The sequence below is a fragment of the Xiphias gladius genome, chromosome 15 (genome assembly GCF_016859285.1).
Source record: "Xiphias gladius isolate SHS-SW01 ecotype Sanya breed wild chromosome 15, ASM1685928v1, whole genome shotgun sequence".
NCBI lineage: Eukaryota > Metazoa > Chordata > Actinopteri > Istiophoriformes > Xiphiidae > Xiphias > Xiphias gladius.
Window position 1 is genome coordinate 22775405 of NC_053414.1, and position 21457 is coordinate 22796861.

Consider the following 21457-nt stretch of genomic DNA (forward strand, 5'->3'; position numbering starts at 1 on the left):
TTGTTACCAGTGGTTTGCACCTTGTGGTAAACCCTCTGTAATTTCATTCATGAAGGCATCTCTTGATTGTAGACAGACAATGACATGTGTTCAGTTTAACATTTTTCTTGACCTGGCTACATGTTGTGAAGGATTTTTCTTCACCAAGGAAAGAATTCTGCAATCATCCACTTTAGTTGTCTTCTGTGGTCTTCCAGGCCTTTTGGTGTTGCTGAGCTCGCCAGTTTATTTCTTCTTTTTAAGAATGTACCAAATTGCCGATTTGGCTACTTCTAAAAGTTTCTGCTATCCGTCTGATATGTTTGTTTTGTTTTTCAGCTTAATGATGGCCTCCTTCATTTGAATCGACACCTCTTTGGACCGCATATTGAGAGTTCCCATCAACAGCCTAAATTTATCACCTTAATTTAGTAACAGTTGCAATATATGCATGTCCCTTACATTGGTCTCTGGATAGGCAGTGTCCCTGACGTCCAGTTTGCTCAAGGGCAGGAATGTGACTTCTCCGGGCAGGTTCATTTTGTTGAACTCCATCAGTATTTTGGTGCTGACTTCATCTGTTTCCACAATGTGGTAGAACAGTCTAGGAAACAAGAGAGCAGGTAGGCCGACACAGTAACAAGGAAAACGAGAAAAATAAAGACATATGAGTGGATGGGTTTGCCACATTGTCACTGTAGCTACACACCAAGGCTGCATCATTGTAGAAAACTGAACTTTATCTGAATATCGTGAAAGGTACAAAATATTTACAACATCTTTTCCAATAAGAAGCAGATATGAAGCTATGACTGTTTTTGATTTTTTCTGTTATTAAAATCAAATATGTTAGGAAGATACAGATGGAAATAATTAAAATCGCCAAGGAACATTGTATACTGATTATAACACTTCATAGTATTTCAAACACTGAATATTTTAATCAATCTGTTGGCTGCAAATGCAGCATTGAGCAACACCCTGTTCCTTATATCCACAGGACACATTTGTATTGGCATGCAGGAAGTGGAGCCACTGTTGTTTTAAAAATCAAAATACACATGTTTTGCTGCAAAGCTTTTTATACCCATAACAAAAGTTTGGCAGTGACATTTTTACTGAAAACAATACTAGGAGCTGGCGGTGAAAATGTAAAAAAAAGCAGTTCTCACCTGGTACCCGCAGTCACCTCCACACAGGTATAAAAAGCAGGCTCACATTCAAAGTTATTCATGACGATGCCGTGATAACCATTGATGACGTGCTGGTTAATGCCTTTCCGACGAAAATGCTCAAGGACTTTGTTGATGCTGTCAATGCCATTCAGAATGGCCTGGAGGACCACAAGAAAAAAAGGGGGAATATGATAATATGATAAAGATATAATTACATGATAATATACTATAATTAGAAGAATAAGTCTACCTTCAATTACAAAACAAAACCAATCGAACTAAATTTGATCATAAAATTGATAATAACTTCTATACTTAAATATATTTTCTGTAAAGTCAAAGAAAATGGATATTAATGCAACATTTGCGAATCAAATTGCAACCATGACTAAATTTTCTGATAAAATATCAATGCACAATATGTGTTTTGATTCAGCAAAAAGTAGCTACATTAAAAGCTACACTAAGCAGCATAACATACATGAAAATACACCAAATCCTTATTATAATGTTTGCATAACTATCTTTTCTTTTTAAAATCAGAAGAGCAACCATGACCTTATTTAAAGTAGAACATTGTTACAGAAAGATTTCTAAACTGATGAAATCCTGTGCCGTAAAGAATAAGTGAAACTTGCAAAACTGCATGCTGAGGAAGATCCCAAAGGCAAAACGGTTTCTATGGGCTGCCTCCATATTTACAGTAGCTCATATTGTGAGGTACAGACAACAGAAAAACAAATTAGGCCATGAAGCCCCAAACAGCCTCCTTTCATGTCAGCAGACATTATTCAGAAGTTATACTTGACTGATGTATCTGCCCAGAAGAGATAACTGGCAGTTACTGGATGAGGCAGAGAGGAGCGAATCATATGCAAATTGAGCTAGCTATGATAAGGTGCCAGTAGCGAGGCAAATGAATGAGTCCATTTGATAAACCTATCCTGACAACTGGCAGAGTCATAAAGGCAGTCCTTTGCAGTTTTCAGGTGGGCTCATTTGGAGAGTTAGGAACTTTTTCAATATCTTCATTTGCTCATTTGCTCTTTCACACTACTTCTGCAATTAAGTGCATGTGTTACGGTTTAATGGATTTTGTATCATGGCAGCTCTACCACTGGCTTACAAGGACCCTGCTCACAAGAAGGGAGGGATTGTTCTTGCAAGTAAAACAATTAGTGTGGTACAATGACTCTGTCATTAATTTCAATCCTCTGAAAAGTCATTTCCTTTTCTGCGCTCACACGTACACAGACACATCTTTCACTTATGTCCAGGCGGAAGCATTAGGTATCCTGTAGTTGAGTAATGCAAGTCAGTAATTACACAGTCATGCACAGAGACACAGACCTTGCCGGTGGCCGCTCGAAGGAGCTGCTGTTTCTTCTCCAGGTCCTCTCGTTTGGCTGCCAGGGCCTGCTGCTCTGCGTTCTCCTCACGCCACAGGTAGCTGGACAGACACAGACAGTCACACACTGTTACACTTATGTCACCAGAAACACCAAAACCGAACTGCAGCCATGATACTCACAGGAACAGGAGTCAAGTCAGTAAGGAAAAACAATATATAAATATTTTTTTAAGTTGACTTACTTTGGGAAGCAATTTTTTTTTTTTTTTTTTTTTTTTTTAAATTGTTAAAAATTATACTGTAACTTGAGATGTAACATGTCTATTTAAGAAAATAAATCTCAAACGAAATTTCTGCAGAATCATCATACACACGTGTGTTTGTGTGTGCACCCTTATCTCCAGCATAATACATAAGGAAATACACGGATATGCAAAGGTGCTCACTCCCTTGATTTTCATTCATGACTGAGATAGTTATCTTTCAACCTCAACTGAAACACAAATTCTCTAAAAAGGACAGGTTCACATTTTTTTTAAGTCTGTCTTAAACCAACAGTCAGGTGCACCAATGTAAACTGAGACAGTTTGCTTGCTGTAATCATTCCTCCTGTTCAAAAAAGGAAAATAATATTCCACAGTCCTTGTTTTATAAAAAAAAAAATAATCCAAAGTTTATTTGACATTTATATGAGGCTTCAGCAGATTTAATGAAATAAAAGTGGATATCTTCCAAAGTTAGTCTTTTGAGTCCAAACTGACTTCTATGCATTTCAGACATTGTTTTCTTGCTGAGCTGCAAGACAGAGTGGGGGACACTCACACAAAAAAGGAATTTGATACTTAAAAGACTAACTAAAAATACTCAATTGACTTGTCTGACCTAACTGCTCCAGACTTATACTGACTTCAGATAGTATCTTTAATCCATTTGTACAGAAAAAAAGTCGGTGGGTTTTGCCCCAATCACTTACATTATGAGCATTGGATATAATAATTACAGCAAGAAAAAAACTGTCTAAATGTACGTATGAGCATTTGAGTATTGGTTTAACGCACACTTGAAAAATTGGGAACCCATTCTTTAAATAATTAAAGCAATGAAACTGCCAAAATAGGCTCCCTCTTGTTTCCATTAGGATAATTTTTAATTTGTTCATGTTTTTAAGATGGTACACTACTGATAGCTTGCATCTGTTGAGTCTTCATATTGTGTTTCTTCTATTAAAAGCTGCCATTATTCTGCCTCTTCACCCACTTACTAAAACAATGGATTACAGTGAACTGGAGGGTGCATTATGGATTCAATATTAGACTAACATATTCATGAATTGTTTTTATTTAGTTACGATAATTGTCTGTTATTCAACTGAATGGAATTCAGGTCTAAAAAAGAACAATACACGTGTCTTATACTTAAAAACGATAATATGCATTTTACCCTGAGTGTGTTATTTCAATAAATAGATGGAGACTTGACTGGACATGCTCCATTTGTTGGTTTCAAGAAGCTGGGAAGAATCTGTCCTGACTATATTTTCACTGCTAACCCAGTACACAATTCATACACCCTAGAAGATATTTTACAAACAAAAAAGTGTCTCGCAGATGTGGCCCAAGGCATCATCCTCTGTGTTATATAAATAAACCTCCTTGTTTAAGTGGACAGGCAAGGCCCAGTGACATTCACAGCAGACAATACCCTGAAAAGTAACTGAAGGTTCCCAAGCAGAAACAGTATATTGGCTTAAAGAAAGGGTGAGCAATTTAACCTTAAGCTTAATGCAAGATACAGGCATGACTCCTGTAAAGATTCATCTAAATCATGTGCCGCTAGACAATAAAATTGAAAAGCATGAGGACAAGCCAGGGCTGAACTTTAAACTAAATTAAGTTAAAAATGTAAGGCTGTAGTCAAATAAAATCTTAGTTGACTGAAATAGTAAATAAATAAATAAATAAATAAATAAATAAATAAATAAAAAAAAATCTACATGTTATCTCTACATTAACTAAATCAGCCATTGTGCAATGAGTGCACTCTACCTGGTGGACTGATTAGCCCAAATGAATTATAAATAAACATAAAAAGCTAGTATTTGCAGCAAGAGCAAGAGACGAGAGCATATCATCCAACCAATCAACCAAGAGACTACAGCCCTACAAAGATGTGAGGTCAAATTAAAGGCTAGAGGGAAAGACAATGTTCTTACTTTCTTTCGCTCTGCAGCTCATCTTTCCGGTTCTTCACTTCGTAATACTTTTTGTCCAGCTCCTCAACACGAGTCTTGACCTCATTTAGATCTTGATCGAGTTTCTAAAGAGACAAGTGGAAAGTGGGTCAGATTCATTCCCCTGTCAGGAGGTTAGATTAAAACTATAGTAACCATGACAAAAATGACATATACAATACATTACACTATTTCAAAGTCCACTTGAAATAGCGCAATATTAGATTTTACTATCAAACTTCAAGCTGCAGACAAGATTAAAAACCACAACAGCAACCTGTTGTTATTCTGAGGAAGAAGTGAATAGTTAGCACTTTTTAGTAGTAGCAATAATAGTCACAGGAGTGTTTTCATAACTTTAGCAGCATCTGCAGCCCACACCTAGTAGTATTCACCACAGCTACAAAGATACCATTACCACCATTTTTTCTAACTGCCTCTGAAAATGATTGTGAAAATGGGTCTGAAAACCAAACATCCCATTAAACATGAATCCTCTTCATGGAAAACTGAAAAAGTACTTGAACATTTTGAGTTATCTTACATTGTACTGCTCCAGGTTCTTCTCCTTATTCGTCTCTGTGTCTTCCAGGTCTTTGTGGATGGCTGCGATCTGCCTCTTTTTATCATTGATGGCCTGGTCTAGAGACTTCAGCTCCTTCTTAATCCACTTGTCCCTCTCCTCCTTGGAGGTGAACTGGCTGCCACGGCCCTGCTTGGCATACAGGTCTGTCCTCTCCTGAGTAGCCTGGGCCAATCTGGAAGGAGATGAGTCAAGATTTTGTAAAATAAACCACAAGTTCAAACAGGATGTGACATTAGTAATTCATCTTATTTCTATTCATTTCCCCAACAAATGTAGACACGTGTACACATTGATCATTTATAGCCACTGTCAAAATAGTCCAAAAAAATAGACATTCAACTATTAAATATATAACTATAATATATAAATATTTCCATTAGACTGCAAACCAATATAACAAGAGACACAACTACCTTGGCGCATAATTTCCATACGCACCCTCAAGTTGCTAGTGCTTAGGGCACATAACTGCAGCTTACATAGCTTGCATCCAACTTTATCTCGTGGTTCCACAATTTTGCTGTCTACTGACCAAAATCCGAAGTATTTCCAAATGTGGCTTTTAAAATTGCTCTGAATGCAAATCAGTCTCTCTGTGGCCAAATTGGGTTGTAACCTCTCTGCCATCATTACTAAACAGTTATTGTTGAATTATTCGCTTCAGCTTGACCGACATTTCCTTTTGAATCAATTAAAGTGACGTTTTGTGATTCGTGTCCGGCATGCAGTGCATTCAGTGCAGTGGCCGAGGTCTACCACAGAACTCGCGAGGCAGAGAGCCACAGTAGAGCTGCCCCCCCCCCAATCCAATATTAATTGTCACGATCTAATGTCCCCCCCCATTTGATTATATAATCGAATTCAGAATATTTGTTTGCCCTTCCAAACAGTGACACATAAGCAGTGACATATCTTAGGGTCACCTTTCCTGCAATTAATGATTCGAAACATTTGTAGCACACCTGCACCAGACTGCCTTGTAGGAGAATCCATAAATATATCATGTACATCCACCTCTCGATCTCTTGCTACCAAAATGTATTCAAAATGGGATGTCTGACTCACCGAATTATGCCTGGTCACAAGCTGCTCAAGGGACTGTAGCTGAGTATGAGTCATCCCTACCTGGAGATACCCCGCTCCTCTTTTTCCTTCACCATGTTGAATTTGGGCTCAGTCTCCTGCAGCTCTTTTTGCTTCTCCTCGATTTTCTCCAGCAGCTTCTGACGCTCCTTCAGCAGGCGTTTCTGGACGAGCAAGAACGTGAAATTTTACAACAAATGTAGAACTTCAGAGATGAGGATGAGAATGAAAGCAGAGAAATTGAAATTAATAAATTGTTGACAGTGGAAGGATGATTAAACAAAGTTGTTTTTGTTAAGATAGAAGGTGCTGGGAAGGACACGCGCTAAGACATTTAAACAAAACAAGCTGGCTAAGATGTAAGGTCTCCCTGTCACCTCAGTGCATTAGTATCTAATTTATTTTTCAGATTTTTATCTACATAGAATTCCTAATGAACCTTATCTGATTCCATTATCTTACTCCACTTAACAGTGAAACGTAAAGTATCTGCACAATTTATATTGTTTTTATATTTCTACAAGTAAACTTAATAAAATTACTGGAAATAGTTATATCCGGTTCTACTCAGCTGTCATATAAAAAAAATGTAGTACTCCTGACTGGCTAGCGAAAGGTGGGAACATATCCCTTACAATTTCAGTGCATTTTATGGTGTAGGATAGATATAAATTCAAAAAACAAGAGCATAGTGTAGAATTTAAGGTTAATTTCTATACTGCTTTGGAGTCCTGAGTAGTCTCTAAAAATGTGTGCACCCACTGTGTTGATTTTTTGAATGTAGTATTAATGGCATGTATTTACTTTTTTAGTATATACTGTATATAGTAAAACACATACATGTATAAAGCAAACACTCTATGCATGTATAACAATAAATTCCCTTAACTGATACTGCTGGTAAAGTGCTGTCACAACTACTAACACAAAAAAACTGGGATACCAAAGAAAGCTATGATCTACTTTGGACACAGAAATGCACAGAAAGTAATAACAGGTTGTGAATTCAGAGAACAAGAAGCAAATACAGAAGGTAAGTAATAGTAAGAAAACTTTCACCACGTAGATGAACCCATTCTGAAAATTTCATGATCTTAGCTTTCGCGTGGATCACCCAAACATCAGACCTGCCCATTGACCGCTGCTTTTGAGATTTTTCTGTGTGGATGATTGTCCTCCCACAGGTATGAAAATCTTTACTTTTGCCCTCGCTTGTCAAAGCCAACTCAAACATGATAAAACAAGGACCATGAGCACCTAATGACGCAGTTCTGCTTCCCTTTCTTTTCATTCTGCTCCAATAACTTTTGGCTGATGCTGTGCCAGCCGTAGCCAGGTGGGCTTAATCCAACCACCAGCCAGCATGCTTCCTAGGACCCATCATGGTTCACACACGGACAGAGCCAATAAAGCCATTATGTAAGATTATCATCTTCAGACTCGCACGTGCACACTAACACACACTGAACACGAGGCCATACGGAGAGCGATCCGTGCCAGCTCTGTACACAAAAACTCGTGCCAGGAATGATGTATAGTGAGGCTGACTGCAAAGAGTCTGATACGCAGGCTGGTGCTTCCTCTGCTTTGTTTCTCAACTCATTTTAGAGGGGAATGAGTTGAGAATGTGTACAATTCTGGATTTATAAATATATAAGTCCAGAAGGACAAACAATTCCTTAGAACTGAGGCCAAACAGTTCAATCTTGGTTTTATCAGACCAGAGAATCTTGTTTCTCACAGTCTAAGAAGCCTTTAAGTGCTTTTCTTGCAAAACTTTCACAGAGGAGAGGCTTCTGGCCACTCTGCCATAAAGCTCAGATCAGTGGAGTGCTGCAGTGATGGTTGTTTTTCTGGAAGCTTCTTCCATCTCCACACAGGATCTCTGGCACTCTGCCAGAGTGACCATTGGGTTCTTGGTCATCTCTCTTGCCAAGGCCCTTCTCCCCTGATTGCTCAGTTTGGCCGGGCAGCAAGCTCTAGGAAGAGTTCTGGTTGTTCAAAACTCTTCCATTTAAAAATTATGGAGGCCACTGTGCTCTTGGGAACCTTCAATTCAGCAGAAATTTTTTGTAGCTTTCCCCAGATCTGTGCCTTGACAAAATCCTTTGACGTCATGGCTTGGTTTTTGCTCTGATATGCATTGTCAGCTGTGAGACCTTATATAGACAGGTTTGTGCCTTTCCAAATCATGTCCAATCAATTGAATTTACCAAAGGTGAACCCCAATCAAGGTGTAGAAACATCTCAAAGATGATCAAGAGTATAGGAGGCACTAAATTTCTAGGTTTCTAGGTTCACAGCAAAGTGTCTGAATACTTATGTCCATGATATATTTCAGTTTTTCCCCTTTTAATAAATTTACAAACATTTCTAAAAGTCTGTTTCTGCTTTGTCATTAGTGCAGATTGATGAAGGGAAAATGTTTTGTTTTGTTTTTTTTCTTTAAAATTGTAGCATAAGGCTGCAACATAAAATGTGAAAAAATTCAAAGGGTCTAAATACTTTCCAAATGCACTGTAATCATTTACTATGTAAAAATAAACATCTTCTACAGTCATCTACAGTTTTCAAAAACTGTCAGGTTTTTCTTGCCATTCTGTGATTCCTATTACTGTAAACATAGGATGTTTTTTACCATTTGGTCAGAGTAAACAAACAATTTTAAAATATCACTTTGAGCTCTGGGATATTTATAATATTCTCATAATCCCACTTCTCTTTTTATAAACATTTTTGAGACTACATAATTAATCAATTAATTGGAAAAAAAAAAGGAAGAAAAAAAAAAAAAGATTAAATCAACAGATTTGTGAGGGCCACAAATGGTCACTATTCCAGCCAAGTTAATCGAAAAGTAAAGCAACTGTGGACATGACCTCCTCTTTCCAACTTACAACAGGGTTGAGTGGATTATATGAAAAGAGAAAACTGCCATCCCTCTCGACATACAATGATGATGCAGGGGAAGGGGGAGTGGGAGTGTTGTTGGTGCAGCATCACATGTGCAGAGTGACGCAGATGGGAGGCTTCCGTACCCTCTGTTCGCTGTTGCCTGCCAGCTCGTCCTGCAGGTCCTTGGCCTTCAGCTCAAGCTTGGTCCTCTGCTTGATCTGCTCCTGGCGCTCAGCCGACAGTTGCTCTCTCTCCTCCTTCATGGCAGAGATCTTGGACTTCAGCTCCCGCACAACACGCTCCGTCTCCTACAAATGGGAGATAATAAAAATATGCTGTCAGATTTAATTAAAAGGAGTATAAATACAACAATTTACTTCTTCAGAGATTAAATGCCTATACATTTATTTAGCCAGGACACACACTGTCAGGAGAGTTGGATACATTTGCCCTCTAAAAATATGTCCACATTCATTCATTTATAGTCTTATTTATGCACATTAAAATAAATACAAGGACTGAGGTAACCTACTCCCTACCAAAAAAATAACAAAGACCATGATGAAATTAGACATAAAACTAATATTCAAAAGTAGTTTCTATATTCTTTTTGCATGTTACTCATATCTGCGCTTTGTGATAGGGCTGAGTGAGAATTCAGTGTTATCATTTACTATCTCTCCACACAATCACATCCCGACAATATTGTTAGAGTGACTCTGTAACTCACAAAATTTGTTTATATGATGACCAAGTCTAATTTTACCAAAATCTGTCAAAGTATGAGATAGTAAAAAAATAATGTTTTAAAATGTATACAATGCTGGATTTATAAACATATGACTGATTCAATCTCAGGAAAATAAATATGACATTCCACAATGTCATTTTGAATATTTCACCTTACACCTTGCTAAAGACAATGCTGTGATGATTACGAAACTGTTAATTTTCACCCACTCCTAATCCCAGATATGGATATAATTTCTCTGTAGTGTAATTCTTTACCTCTACTTTGTCTCTGGCATCTTGCTGAGCATCACGCAGCTGTCTGGATTTGTCTCCACAGGTCTCTCTCTTGGTGGACAACTGCAAAAAAAAATAAAAACCCACAGAGAATACTTAACAGAAAGTCTTGGTACAGTAAGCTATACACAACAGAACTCAATTCATAAATAGATAAATAAATCAATGACATTTACTCATTATTCTACCAAATAATGTCAAAATGAATGCTTGATAGTTGACATCAAAAATGCTGGTGAGGTGGACAAAAAGCAGTCATATCTAAATTCAGTCAAACAGCATTCTGTACTATATTACTGTATTATAATACTCTGAATAGCTGCTAGTGGTGATTTCCCATCTTGGCAGCAAAACAGATGGTAATGATAACGTCTAACACGTTCAGTCTTCTCCTCTGTAAATACAATACATCTTTTTTTTTTTCTTGGCTTCATTACTTCGTCTAGTTTGGCACGGGTTTCGTTCAGCTCCTGGTTGTAGATTGTGTACTCCAAGGCTCTCCTCATCTTGTCCCACTTCTGGTACTGAGCCAGCTCCTCCTTCTCATCCTCCAGGGTGTGCAGACGCTCCTCAATGTACTTCAGCAGCTCATTGATCTTCTCTCGCTTCCCCTCTTGGGAACACACACAAACAAAGTTGTTTTTAAAAATACAATCCATTACTAAGTGCAAACTTAATTTTCTGGAACTTGAATTATTTCACACTAGTGATGGTTTATTGATGAATGCTGTTTGCTATTACAGGAACTGTGTGTCGCTTGCCCTCATGTGCATTTTCGACAATGCAAACTTACTCATGAAATAATACTATAAAGATTGCTGCTAAGCAACAGTGCATATTTATTTAACTTAAAATGTGACAGTAAAGTCTTTTGTTTGAGTTGTTTTAGATCATAGCTAGCAGATGAAAACTGTCATTTTCCGAACTTTATTTCCAAATAAACATCACATTTTTTGTTTGTTTGTTTTTCCTTCAACGTGTAGCATGCATTGACTACTTTGTACTTAGTTTGCCCCAAGCATGTATGAGAGCATGAAAACAAATTTTTTCAAAGGGGGGGTGTTAAAAAAACGAATTTAATACTGTCTAAGAAACAATGAGTTAAGAGGCTGTTACCTGTTTCCTTCATAAGAGAAATACTCTCCTCCTTGCGCTCATCATACACCCGTGTCCCTGCCACCTCTCGTAGCAGCTTTAGACGCTGCGAGTCAGGTGCTGTGGCCATTTGATTGATCTGAATGAAACATTGAAATAATGAATAAGAAGGAATACCCTGCTGTTCAGTGATTTTCCTTCCAGAAACATTATAAATTACATTTAGCTATGTCAATTTTAGATTTCAAATCAACATCAATCTTTCATTCTGCTAATACTGCAGGTTACGATTTTAACAGGGCAAGCCCAGACATCAGCAGTCTTTTTACAGCCCTGCTTGCATACTGTAACCCATTACACAGCACTGAAAAAGTCTTCTGTGTTGTGCATGCGATGAGTGCCACCCACTCCCTTCTCACCTTTCCCTGCTTGACGATGTAGTAGGGGTTACTACGGGAGAAGCCAGCACTCTCCAGAAGGTTCATGACATCATTCTTACTGCGAAAATAACAGATGCCATCAAACAAGTAATTGCATGGAATCAAGGGGTTGTCATTTCCTGTGATTACAGGGACAGTCACCCCACAGCAATACTTACGTCACCATCTTCTTGTCTAAGAAGTACTGGTCCTTCTTTGCACCAATGACACGACGAAGGGAGACTTCCTCTTTGTCAATCTGGAGGGAGAGACATTTAATGCTGGTCAAGGGGAGAATCACACACAGCAGGAGAACTGGCTAGTTATTCCACAGTATTACCAGGCTGCATGATTAGTTTCACACCCAGCTGAAAACAATTTTTGGATTTCTAGAGTGGTTCTAACATACTGTCTTCATTATCAGAATAATAATCACTGTGTGTACTGGAATGTGTACTACAAGTGTATCTAAAATAGCTGGTTATAACAGTCATCAGCAATTTGGGGAGACAGTTCAGTATGAACTGAAAAAAATAATATGGTGATAATATACCATTCATCGGTTGCCTGGACTAAGGATGTTGAGCCAAGTTGTTCTGAAGGTGATGCTAATATCTGGTAGTTTGCCACATGTATTGATTGTACTGATGTCCATTTTTAAGTCTTGGTACAAACACAGGTGTAAAATGAGCTAGGCTGGTTAGGTAGGTAGGTTGGTTTTTTTCATTTCCTGTGGCTAATTTGGTAGTTAAGTATATACTTTTTTATTCTGTTTTTAATTTTGCACGTATTGTACACAAAAGTGCGAATTCCACTATCAGCAAAACATCAGCAGCAAAAATTAAATTGGACATACAATGATATGCACATATAAGCTTACACTAGCCAATCCAGATGGCACGCGAATGTACTAGTACAACTCTAACTTCAGTTTATAATGGCTTCAACAATCAAAACAAACAAACATCTATAACATACAAATGGATGTGACTGGGTGTTATTTGAGAGGCTTACTAAGAGGTCTGAACAGTATCAAGTTGGAAAAGTTATTTCAGTGTGTCAGCAATTACAGTAATAGTATCAATATGAAATATTTGCCATTCCTACCGGCAGCCGGTTGTCAGAGTTGTCAAATATGATCTCCACAAAAGCCGAAATGACACGAGGACCAGTTCCCTCCTACAGTGACAGGGGAGGAAAACTCAATAATGACATATTTATATTAGTAACTTTACATGTTAAAATATGTTTCCCACTGTGTTTCAATGTCTCATGACACAAAATTCATGCCTTAACAGAAATACAACTAATCCTATTAAGATTTTTTTTGATCCACCAGTTAGTTATTAGGAAATTACACAAGCTTTTGTCCACAAAAGCATGTCCAACAAGAAATTTCTACACAACCACTGTGTCAGAGAGCCACTAAAAACAGTAGCAGGGAATCTGTTGTGTATCTGATAATTTCTTGCACTTACATGGAGCAGGGCCAGGCGCTGTTCAGGTCGCAGGTGGCTGAACTCATCACTGAGCACAAACTGAATGGCTATGAAAACAGAGAGGAGCCACAGTTTAAGACAACAAACAATAATTACATACATGGTAACGATGTTTGACTGCTGTTCCAGCAGCAAATTGAAGCTCACATACCATAGAAAAAGTTACTTTTTCCTGACCCATTCCTTCCAACTGTAACAAGAAAAAACACAAAATGAGGACATGGTAACATAGGTGCACAGCCAACCACATGAGACAAGTCTTTGTCACGCCAATTTTGGTCTGGCGACTTATTCAAAGTAATCTCCGCCTTTACATCCACACACATATTGAAAAATGCTGTATAATGCAAAAGCGTGAGTGAATTGTCGAGGTGAGCATATACTCACCGATGACATTGTGCTTTGGACTAAACGGGTCTACTACAGTTTGGTCCCTATAACTTCGGAACCCCTGGATGATGACCTGCACAAGAACCCAGAGACCACCATGAGCACAGAGTCTGTGACATCCTTCTGTGTAGGATAACGTTAACCGAATACTGTAGCTACCACGAGATTGAGTGAAAGGACTTCAGTAGCAAGCCAGGAACTATTCCTGACTGAAGCAATATTGCTACCTCTACCCTCCAATATATTCAGCATGTGTAACTTGTGTGCTAAGAGCAGCAACAAATGTATCAAATGCAGAACACGGTCTCCAACAGGGCCTTGACTGACTCCCGCTGTATGGGCTGGTTTTCATTCAGGACGTTAACTGGTGTGCGTGCTTGCTAACAAGATAACCCATAAGTTAGCCAGCCACAATCAACGCTCATATTGCATTCGATGAAGTCGATTACACTAGGGTTTTGTCCAACATTAGCAGAAATGCGAGGCATTTGCTAACTCAACGTTAGCCCTATAGCGCTAGCTTAGCACCTCGAGAAGGAGGACGAGCAAGTGAGGATTAATCGGGCTAGCTAGCATTAGCAAGCTAGCTGTTTACCTTATATCTGACTTGGTGTGATTTCGCTTAGCTCTGTTATTCAGTTAACGTTAGACTGTGTGCAAAACCTCGATACCCAAAGCAAAGTCATTCAGAGAAATAACATTAAGCTAACATAACTAACATCAGGCCAGTGACAGTCGGCAACACACACAAGTACGTTGATGTTAGCTTACCTGTTTGATGTACATGGCTGTCTAAGCAGGGCGTCTCCTTGGCTGAATTTGGAGTTAAACTCCCCTCTCCGCTAAACTGGAGAAGCCGGGAATTTAGTAACCCAAAACTCAACAATATATTACAAATTGTTGCATTCAAAACTGATGAAACGCTGTGTAGCAAAAGAGAATAACATGGAAAATGGCGGCGGGGGCGGGATAGAATGGATGACACCATTATGTGAAAACGGGGTTGTGGATATAAACATATACGAAAAAATTTATGGTAGTAATATAAATTCGGCCAAAATTTGACAATTGGAAAAAGCTTTCATATTGAACTAATATGTTGAATCCTTGGTCGCTGTTTGTTTTCTACGCAAACAACAAATTTGACATGTTTGCTATTTATTTCCCTCCCTATTTGTATAGTTGGTACAGCCTAGCTGGCTGCCGTCTAGGCGCCAAAGACTGAAGATAGTAGAAAGCGTTATCGTAACAGTGTACAAACAGAAGTCAGGTAGACGCTGAACTTGTTGATCGACAAAAGCTGTTTATTGATAATTACTAAACAATATGGATTATCATGTCTTTAGAAAATATAACGTTGTTCAGTTTGCAGTTGGAATGTTTAGTTTTTAGTTCCAAAATCTAATGCAACTTCCAAGTTTTCTTGGTTCATAGTTTTCATAGGTCGCACTGGGTTATACTAACTTGACCAAGAATCTGGGCTCATGCAGTATCTGACTGTAACTATAAATACAAGCAGCGGCTTATTTAAATCTGTTCAGGACAATTCAAAGTCACTGCAGGTGTCACTGTTGTCTGTTCTGTCTGTCCTGATCGAATGTAAGACTGGATATCAAAGAGGTTTTTAAATGTAGTATTGACCCCCCCATCCTCTGTGAATAGGTGCGCAGTAAATTATGTGGAAAAAGTCCACTTACAATCCCATTTGACTTTTCAGTTACAGATCCACCAACAATGCTACAATGATAATATGACAACTTTATTTTTGTGGTGAAAACATTTATTAAACACATATTAACATCCACATTATTGAAAAATCAGACAGACTGTAATTTTCAAATAAATTAGGTTTAAATGCATGACTTTATTTGTGAATAGGCAAATAAATCACAATATCAACCTAAGGCATGTATATTGCAGTTTATCGCTGTGCTGTGTTGTTTCATCTCTGCAGTTCAGAAGCCAGGAAAAAAGCATTAATGCCTGTTGTAGCCCATTCATTTCATAGGTCTCAATCCCATGAACAGAACACTATTATCTTGACTCTTCTCTGTTAATGTTGCTGATCTCCAGTCTATCTGCTCTGCTGGTTTCAACACCAGGCACACAGAGAGCATTAATTTTTTATTTTTCAAGTAAGACTACAAGCAGTCACAGTTCATTTTAAGGCAGTGCAGTTATTGGGCTCAGTTTGAACTGGTGGTGGACTGGGGACTGCAGATAAGAGGTAGGGAGGGTGATCACAGATGGCTCGAAGTTTTTGGTGTTGAAGGTGGTGGCAAAGTCGTTGGCAAAAAAGGAGGCAGACTCCGGGGCGCAGGGTGTGGCTGGTTCAGGTGTGGAAGCATGAGCCGGAGCCATGGAGAGGATCTCTGACTCAAACTGCAGCAGCTGACCCATGAAACTGAAGTTGGGTGAGATGACTGCGCGGCGCTGCTTGATGATGTCAAAGGCTGCGTCCAGCCGCAGCTGCTGTGTCCTCATGATGTAGGCCATGCAGATGGTGGGTGAGCGAGAGATGCCTGCTTCGCAGTGGACCAGGACTTTCCCCCCAGATTGCTTCACATGATCTGGAAAGAGAAGGGGACAAGCCAGCGTTAATAATCTGGGCCGAGATGGGGGGACAGCTTTTCTTTCTTTCTGTGATCATCAGCAAAATTGTTGCACAGAATCAAACTTGCATCACGTTGATTAATAAAAAACAGTTTGTCCATTGCTGTCAGGTTTTATGTTTTGTTTTGTTTGTCTCTGCCTGTAATTGATATTTTTATAGTCAAGATGTGTGGTAGAGAGGTTACGATGAATCAGCAGGGAGTTTTGAACAGTGAACATTAACAAATGAAATATCACATTTTAACTGTCCAATCACAACCTCCTCCTTACTCCCACCCACTAATTAATGTGAGGACTTTTCTGCACATCCTATCTAGTTTCTTTTGATCACATACACACAAACAGCACCAGGATTTATGGACCAACAGGAAAATCAACCCATTCAACAAACCTCATTGCCAGGGACAAAGAGATGTACACGCATCCTGTACCACTTTCAGTTTTGCAAACATACACTGGTGAGGCTTGTCTGAGTCAGAGCGCTGCTGTACATGAGACTTTTTTTCTCCGACTCTACCATGGGGGCGCTGGGTGCCGCTGCCGCAAAGTTCACTGTGGCACAGAGATGTGTGCTCTAATTTAGAGCTGCAGCACTCCCACAAACTAATCTGAATGTTCTAATGCCCACACAAAAATCTGTTTTCTCTCATCGGCATAAATGTCGCTCACAAGGCATTTCAAGATTTTGTTCAATTCTTAGGACGACTGCTTACATATACCTGTCTCTCTTTCCGTCTGTCTCATGTGTAAGTTTGATCCACCTACAGACACTTAGTACCACAAAGCCACTGCAGCCACCTACACATGTCTGGCTCTCTCTCTATTAAATAGAAACATTGAGGGCCACTTTTGTCTGGTCCTGAGAGCCACTGCAGGGGGGACAACGATGATTTCTGACATCTCTTATCCTTGATAAACCACATGAATGAATCATGAACTTCCCATCTGGAGTGGAGGATGTGACAAGATGGAAGAAGGGTGACAAAAAACAGCAGTGACAGCAGTGGGTGTTTTAATGACCGCCCTTGAGCGTTGCACTGGCGCGTTGGCTGGAGATGTCATGACACGCTTCAGCAGCTGTTTTCATCCAGGAGGTCAATAATGTTTATCATCTCCTCCCCGATTGTACATCTGTCACAAGGTCAGAGGGGCTGCTGATGGGAGATTGACTTTCGTTTGGGGACCAGCAGCAGCTCGATGAGGATTTGTGTGAACCACATTTCCTAATCATTTGGCATGGTTGATGAATTTTGGAGGCCCTCCCTGAATGTAGGCTAAACCTGCCCCTGGAACAATTTGCTGCCTTATGTAACCCTAAATGTAGGCTGCATCCCTAAACAACACTCAGTACCAACAATAGCAGCCACTCAAAACCGGCCAGCCAAGCTGCTCGTGGGTGAGCTTTGTCCTTGGTTATGCCTGGCTATAAATAGCCACCAGCACGTTGTGTACATCTTTTGCTGCTGCTGCTGCTGCTGCTATTATCCAGCACCTCTCTCCTCTCCCACACACTCCCCTCTTCCTCAGAAACACACTCACTGTCCTGCTGCCTTCAAGTAAATCACTGATTCCCTCCTGTAAACAACCAGCAACTGTGCTTTCTATTTGTGTGTCAGTCAGATAGCTTTCATCCTCCACCCAACCATCATAAACAACTCTGAGTGTGTGTTTGTGTGTTTGAGTGTGTCAGTCAGCCCCCAACCTCCTCCACCCTGCCATTACTAAACACGGACAGCTCACCCAGTTGTCACACTGACTGGCCACACCCGGCAGAGTAAGCCACTGAGATTAGGCCTCGGAGGCGGTGACGGCATGGGAGCATCTTTTTCAAGTTAAGACGGGTGGGAAGGAGGGAGGGGGGTCGGAAGGGGGAAGAGAGCAAATCCTGAATGAAAGCAGACTGGCTGGATATGTTGTTGGGGGGAGGTTAAAGGCAGGCAGTCAAGTTAAACTGATTACAGCTGGGTTTCTTATAGCCCTCTATTTGTGAATGGCAGCAGGTGAGAGGCAGCGATGAAGGGGCCTTATCTGAAAAAGAATTTCTAAAATAAACACACCTATGTATAGATGTCCCTCTAATTCAGCTCTAGTATTTTTTAGACTCCTCGAGGTGATGTTGCACTATAAATATACAGACGGCGAAGTTGATGTTATTCCCGGAAAGGACTCCATCTTGGTGGTGGTGTATTTATTTCCCTCTGTAGCTGGTTTGAGTGAGTGAACTACTTTGAGTATTAAGCTGAATTAATCAGATATTTTATAGGTTTATAAACAGAACTACACCATCCTGACACAAATCTGGAAGCAAAGCCTGGGAAAAAGAAAATAGTTAAAGAGGTGTCCCCAAGAGAAGGAGAGACAGGCACAACCGTGTTCATTCCCTTCAACTCACCAATAAACTCTATGGCCTCCTGGAAGTGGGAGCTGATGTCGGCCATGTGGCTGTCCTCCACCGGGATCCACTTGTAGTCATAGTGGCCCTTGGTCGGCTGCAGATCCCTGCGTGACACGTTGAGCAAGGCCGTTATGTGAAGGTCGCCGAGATAGTCCTGTCTGGAGGCGTGGTAGGCACTACCGAGATAGAGGAAAGGCAGGATCTCCACAGGTTTACCCTGAGAGCGGGAGAAGGGTGAGAAAGGAGAAAACAGAGACGTGAGAGACATGCAGATAAGGACTAGAGTCTACAACACACGGCCTTCTAACAAGACATAACATGGGGCCCCAAGCCTTGATGTATCTGCTTTAACCCATCCTTAATGCATCCCTGAGAAAACTGACCCATGGTCCAAGCCACAACATCCAAGCACCTGCAAGCAGAATATTATGTTCATCCGCACACAAAACGTACATGGATACATGCAGCCGGAGGCATTACGTGAACTGTGAAGTGAAATAACCAACAATATGTCAACCGCGGACACAGCGGAGGGTGCTCTGAAATGTGAAGCAGCCACATGCTTTCTATTTGGGCAGTGGAGGTTATAGAAGAAAGGTCAGCGATGAAAGAGAGTTTTTCTCTATGTGGCGTCCTGATGTCAGCCGGGCATCAGTGAGTGGTCTTTCCCCTTTTGAGCCAAATAGGAGATGGTGGGGAGCAGTGAAGGTCAGAGAATATCCTACCATGTATGTTGAGAAAATGTTTTGATGGGCCAGTCTCTGTGATGTCAGCAGGGCTTGGGTGTGTGTGTGTGTGTGTGTGTGTGTGTGTTTGTTTGTTTTTCTTGATAAAGTTAAAAATAAAAACTGAAAGTGGAAGTGTGCCCTGTGGCGATGTGAGAATTGTAAAGGGTGTTTCCGTACTTGATCATAATCTGGTTTGTGGTGAGAAAGCTTCTCGCTGTGGGGGTTGACTCTTTTCTCGGTTTCAGTTCCGCTCTGGTCGATGGTTTTCACCTCAGTGCAAAGTTCAGGGTACTGAGAGTGGAAGTTCTCGTATCCTCCTGAGCAAAAGAGGAAAAACCATGAACACACACACAGTAATAAACAAGCTTAGAATAATACCTCCCGCTCCCCCCTGACCCACGCATACACATGTTGTGAAATGGCAGCGTTTATGAAACAGTCTTAGCACCGGATTATAACCTTTATAACCTGATTATAAGAGCCTAATTAATTACAGGAGCCCGCGGTTGAAGGACCGGTAATCCTTTTAGGCCGACATCCTGAGGACGCAGAGGTGACAGACGGAAATGGATGTGTTTCAACACATTATCACAACCTCGAGGGATTTACTCGGCGAAAAGAAATGGCTCGGAGGGTGTTCGGCGTTCTTCTCTTCTCTCCTCTTTTCGTTTCTTTTCTCAAATCGACATCGCGCCGACAATTTTCCGGCGCTTCTCGCGCACTGACTCAGTCGTTCCGTCGACGCAGACCCTGAAACCCTGATCTCCCCAAGAAGTGAAAGAAAGATACAGGCCGCTCTCAACGCAGGTGAAAACGATAGTGAGTGTAAAAAAAACAAAACACTTGGCTCTTTGCCACAGTGTGTGTGTCATTATGAATAAAGTAATAAAATAGAAAACACGTGGGCTACACCCGAATCTGATCATAAAAAAGGGGGTTTCGCTGATATAGAAGTGGACAATAATTTCTTTCCAACCCATTCCATTTCCATTCCCCATATAATAGAGGCTCAACTAATGAAGAGTCTAATTAATATAACGTATTTACATTAATATTCTGATAAAAGCCTTGGTCTATAGTTTAACCCTGTGAGACAACAGCACATCGAGCCATGTAAAGAAAAACTAAGTGACGTTTGGTTTCAGAGATTTTACACCATTTGAATAAAAAGACACTCGTCGATAGTTTGACGAAAAATGGTGACCAAGTAAAGCTTTAACCCGTCGTGGTGAATATCATAAAATATGTCTTTAAAGCCAGGATAGTCTATTACAAAAAAAAGAGAAAAACAACAACAACTAAGCAAACCAATAGACTATCTTTATTTCTCCCTTTCTGGATTAAAACAGTTTAAATTGCCAAAGCTCTCACCTTTCAGGAAACAGATGTTTGCTCCGCTTGATAGATGCGACAGGGTGTTTATTACTATTTGTGCTACACTGTCCTTTTTTAGTTTTTGCCAGTGGGACGTCCGGTCATCCAGAGCTATGATGGCCGATATGCTCCCCTCCCGAAGGCGAAACAGGGCTCGCTCGTCCGGGATGACAAACTGCAGAGGCACCGGCCCTCCTCTAGACCTCCGGACAACCACCGAGTTAAGATTGACATTGACGGAGCCTCTGATATTGGAGTTCGTGAATGAGAAGTAAGGTCGGCAGTCCACAATAAGGCAGCTCCCGCACTCCTTCCTGATGATCTTCCTCAGACGCCGGCAGTCTATGCTGGAGACTTTCATGCTGACGCCGAGGACTTGTTATTATTGCCTAAAGAATTCAAACGGATGACTCCTGAACGGTGGACACGGGCGAGAGAGGGGCCCCTTGCGCGTCTTTGCCTACATTTCCTCCAAGGGGATTCCGGCCGATCAGTTTTATGTGAATGGGACCTCCGGCGCGTGACGTCAGGAACCATATATGGACACCGGCGAGGTGTGATCGCCGCGAAAAACCCGCCCACAACTATGACTCGGCTGTGACCCCGCCCCCGGTCCCGG

At 40.5% G+C, this 21457-nt stretch overlaps 2 protein-coding genes across 2 annotated transcripts in view; both read right to left on the bottom strand.

Moving 5' to 3' along the window:
• smc3 (structural maintenance of chromosomes 3) overlaps positions 1–14698 on the bottom strand; it is a 29364-nt gene extending 14666 nt beyond the window's left edge. Inside the window, exons 1-17 of the mRNA XM_040146023.1 lie at positions 14500–14698; positions 13726–13801; positions 13490–13528; positions 13318–13385; positions 12947–13018; positions 12019–12098; positions 11840–11918; positions 11442–11559; positions 10763–10938; positions 10308–10388; positions 9443–9607; positions 6447–6568; positions 5280–5493; positions 4718–4821; positions 2505–2604; positions 1152–1312; positions 442–583 (exon numbers count right to left, since the gene is read on the bottom strand). Coding sequence (XP_040001957.1) covers positions 442–583; positions 1152–1312; positions 2505–2604; positions 4718–4821; positions 5280–5493; positions 6447–6568; positions 9443–9607; positions 10308–10388; positions 10763–10938; positions 11442–11559; positions 11840–11918; positions 12019–12098; positions 12947–13018; positions 13318–13385; positions 13490–13528; positions 13726–13801; positions 14500–14514 — 1812 coding nt within the window. The 5' untranslated portion in view covers positions 14515–14698. The remainder of the gene's footprint in view (positions 1–441; positions 584–1151; positions 1313–2504; positions 2605–4717; positions 4822–5279; positions 5494–6446; positions 6569–9442; positions 9608–10307; positions 10389–10762; positions 10939–11441; positions 11560–11839; positions 11919–12018; positions 12099–12946; positions 13019–13317; positions 13386–13489; positions 13529–13725; positions 13802–14499) is intronic.
• A 339-nt stretch (positions 14699–15037) lies between these two features.
• dusp5 (dual specificity phosphatase 5) lies at positions 15038–21321 on the bottom strand. Its single transcript, XM_040147024.1, has 4 exons — positions 20836–21321; positions 19642–19781; positions 18734–18953; positions 15038–16298 (listed from the first exon to the last, which is right to left on the bottom strand). Exons 1-4 carry the CDS (start codon positions 21197–21199, stop codon positions 15892–15894), a joined length of 1131 nt encoding a protein of 376 aa, XP_040002958.1. The 5' UTR covers positions 21200–21321; the 3' UTR covers positions 15038–15891.
• Between the last annotated feature and the right edge of the window lie 136 nt (positions 21322–21457).

What these genes read in the sequence shown, in the direction of transcription:
- dusp5 (XM_040147024.1), bottom strand. Translation starts at nt 21,199, where the DNA reads ATGAAAGTCTCCAGCATAGACTGCCGGCGTCTGAGGAAGATCATCAGG. An exon ending in ACAAACCAGATTATGATCAA is followed by an intron (nt 18,954 to 19,641) that starts GTACGGAAACAC and finishes TCCCGCTCTCAG; the next exon opens with GGTAAACCTGTGGAGATCCT. An exon ending in GGAGGCCATAGAGTTTATTG is followed by an intron (nt 16,299 to 18,733) that starts GTGAGTTGAAGG and finishes TTCTCTTTCCAG; the next exon opens with ATCATGTGAAGCAATCTGGG.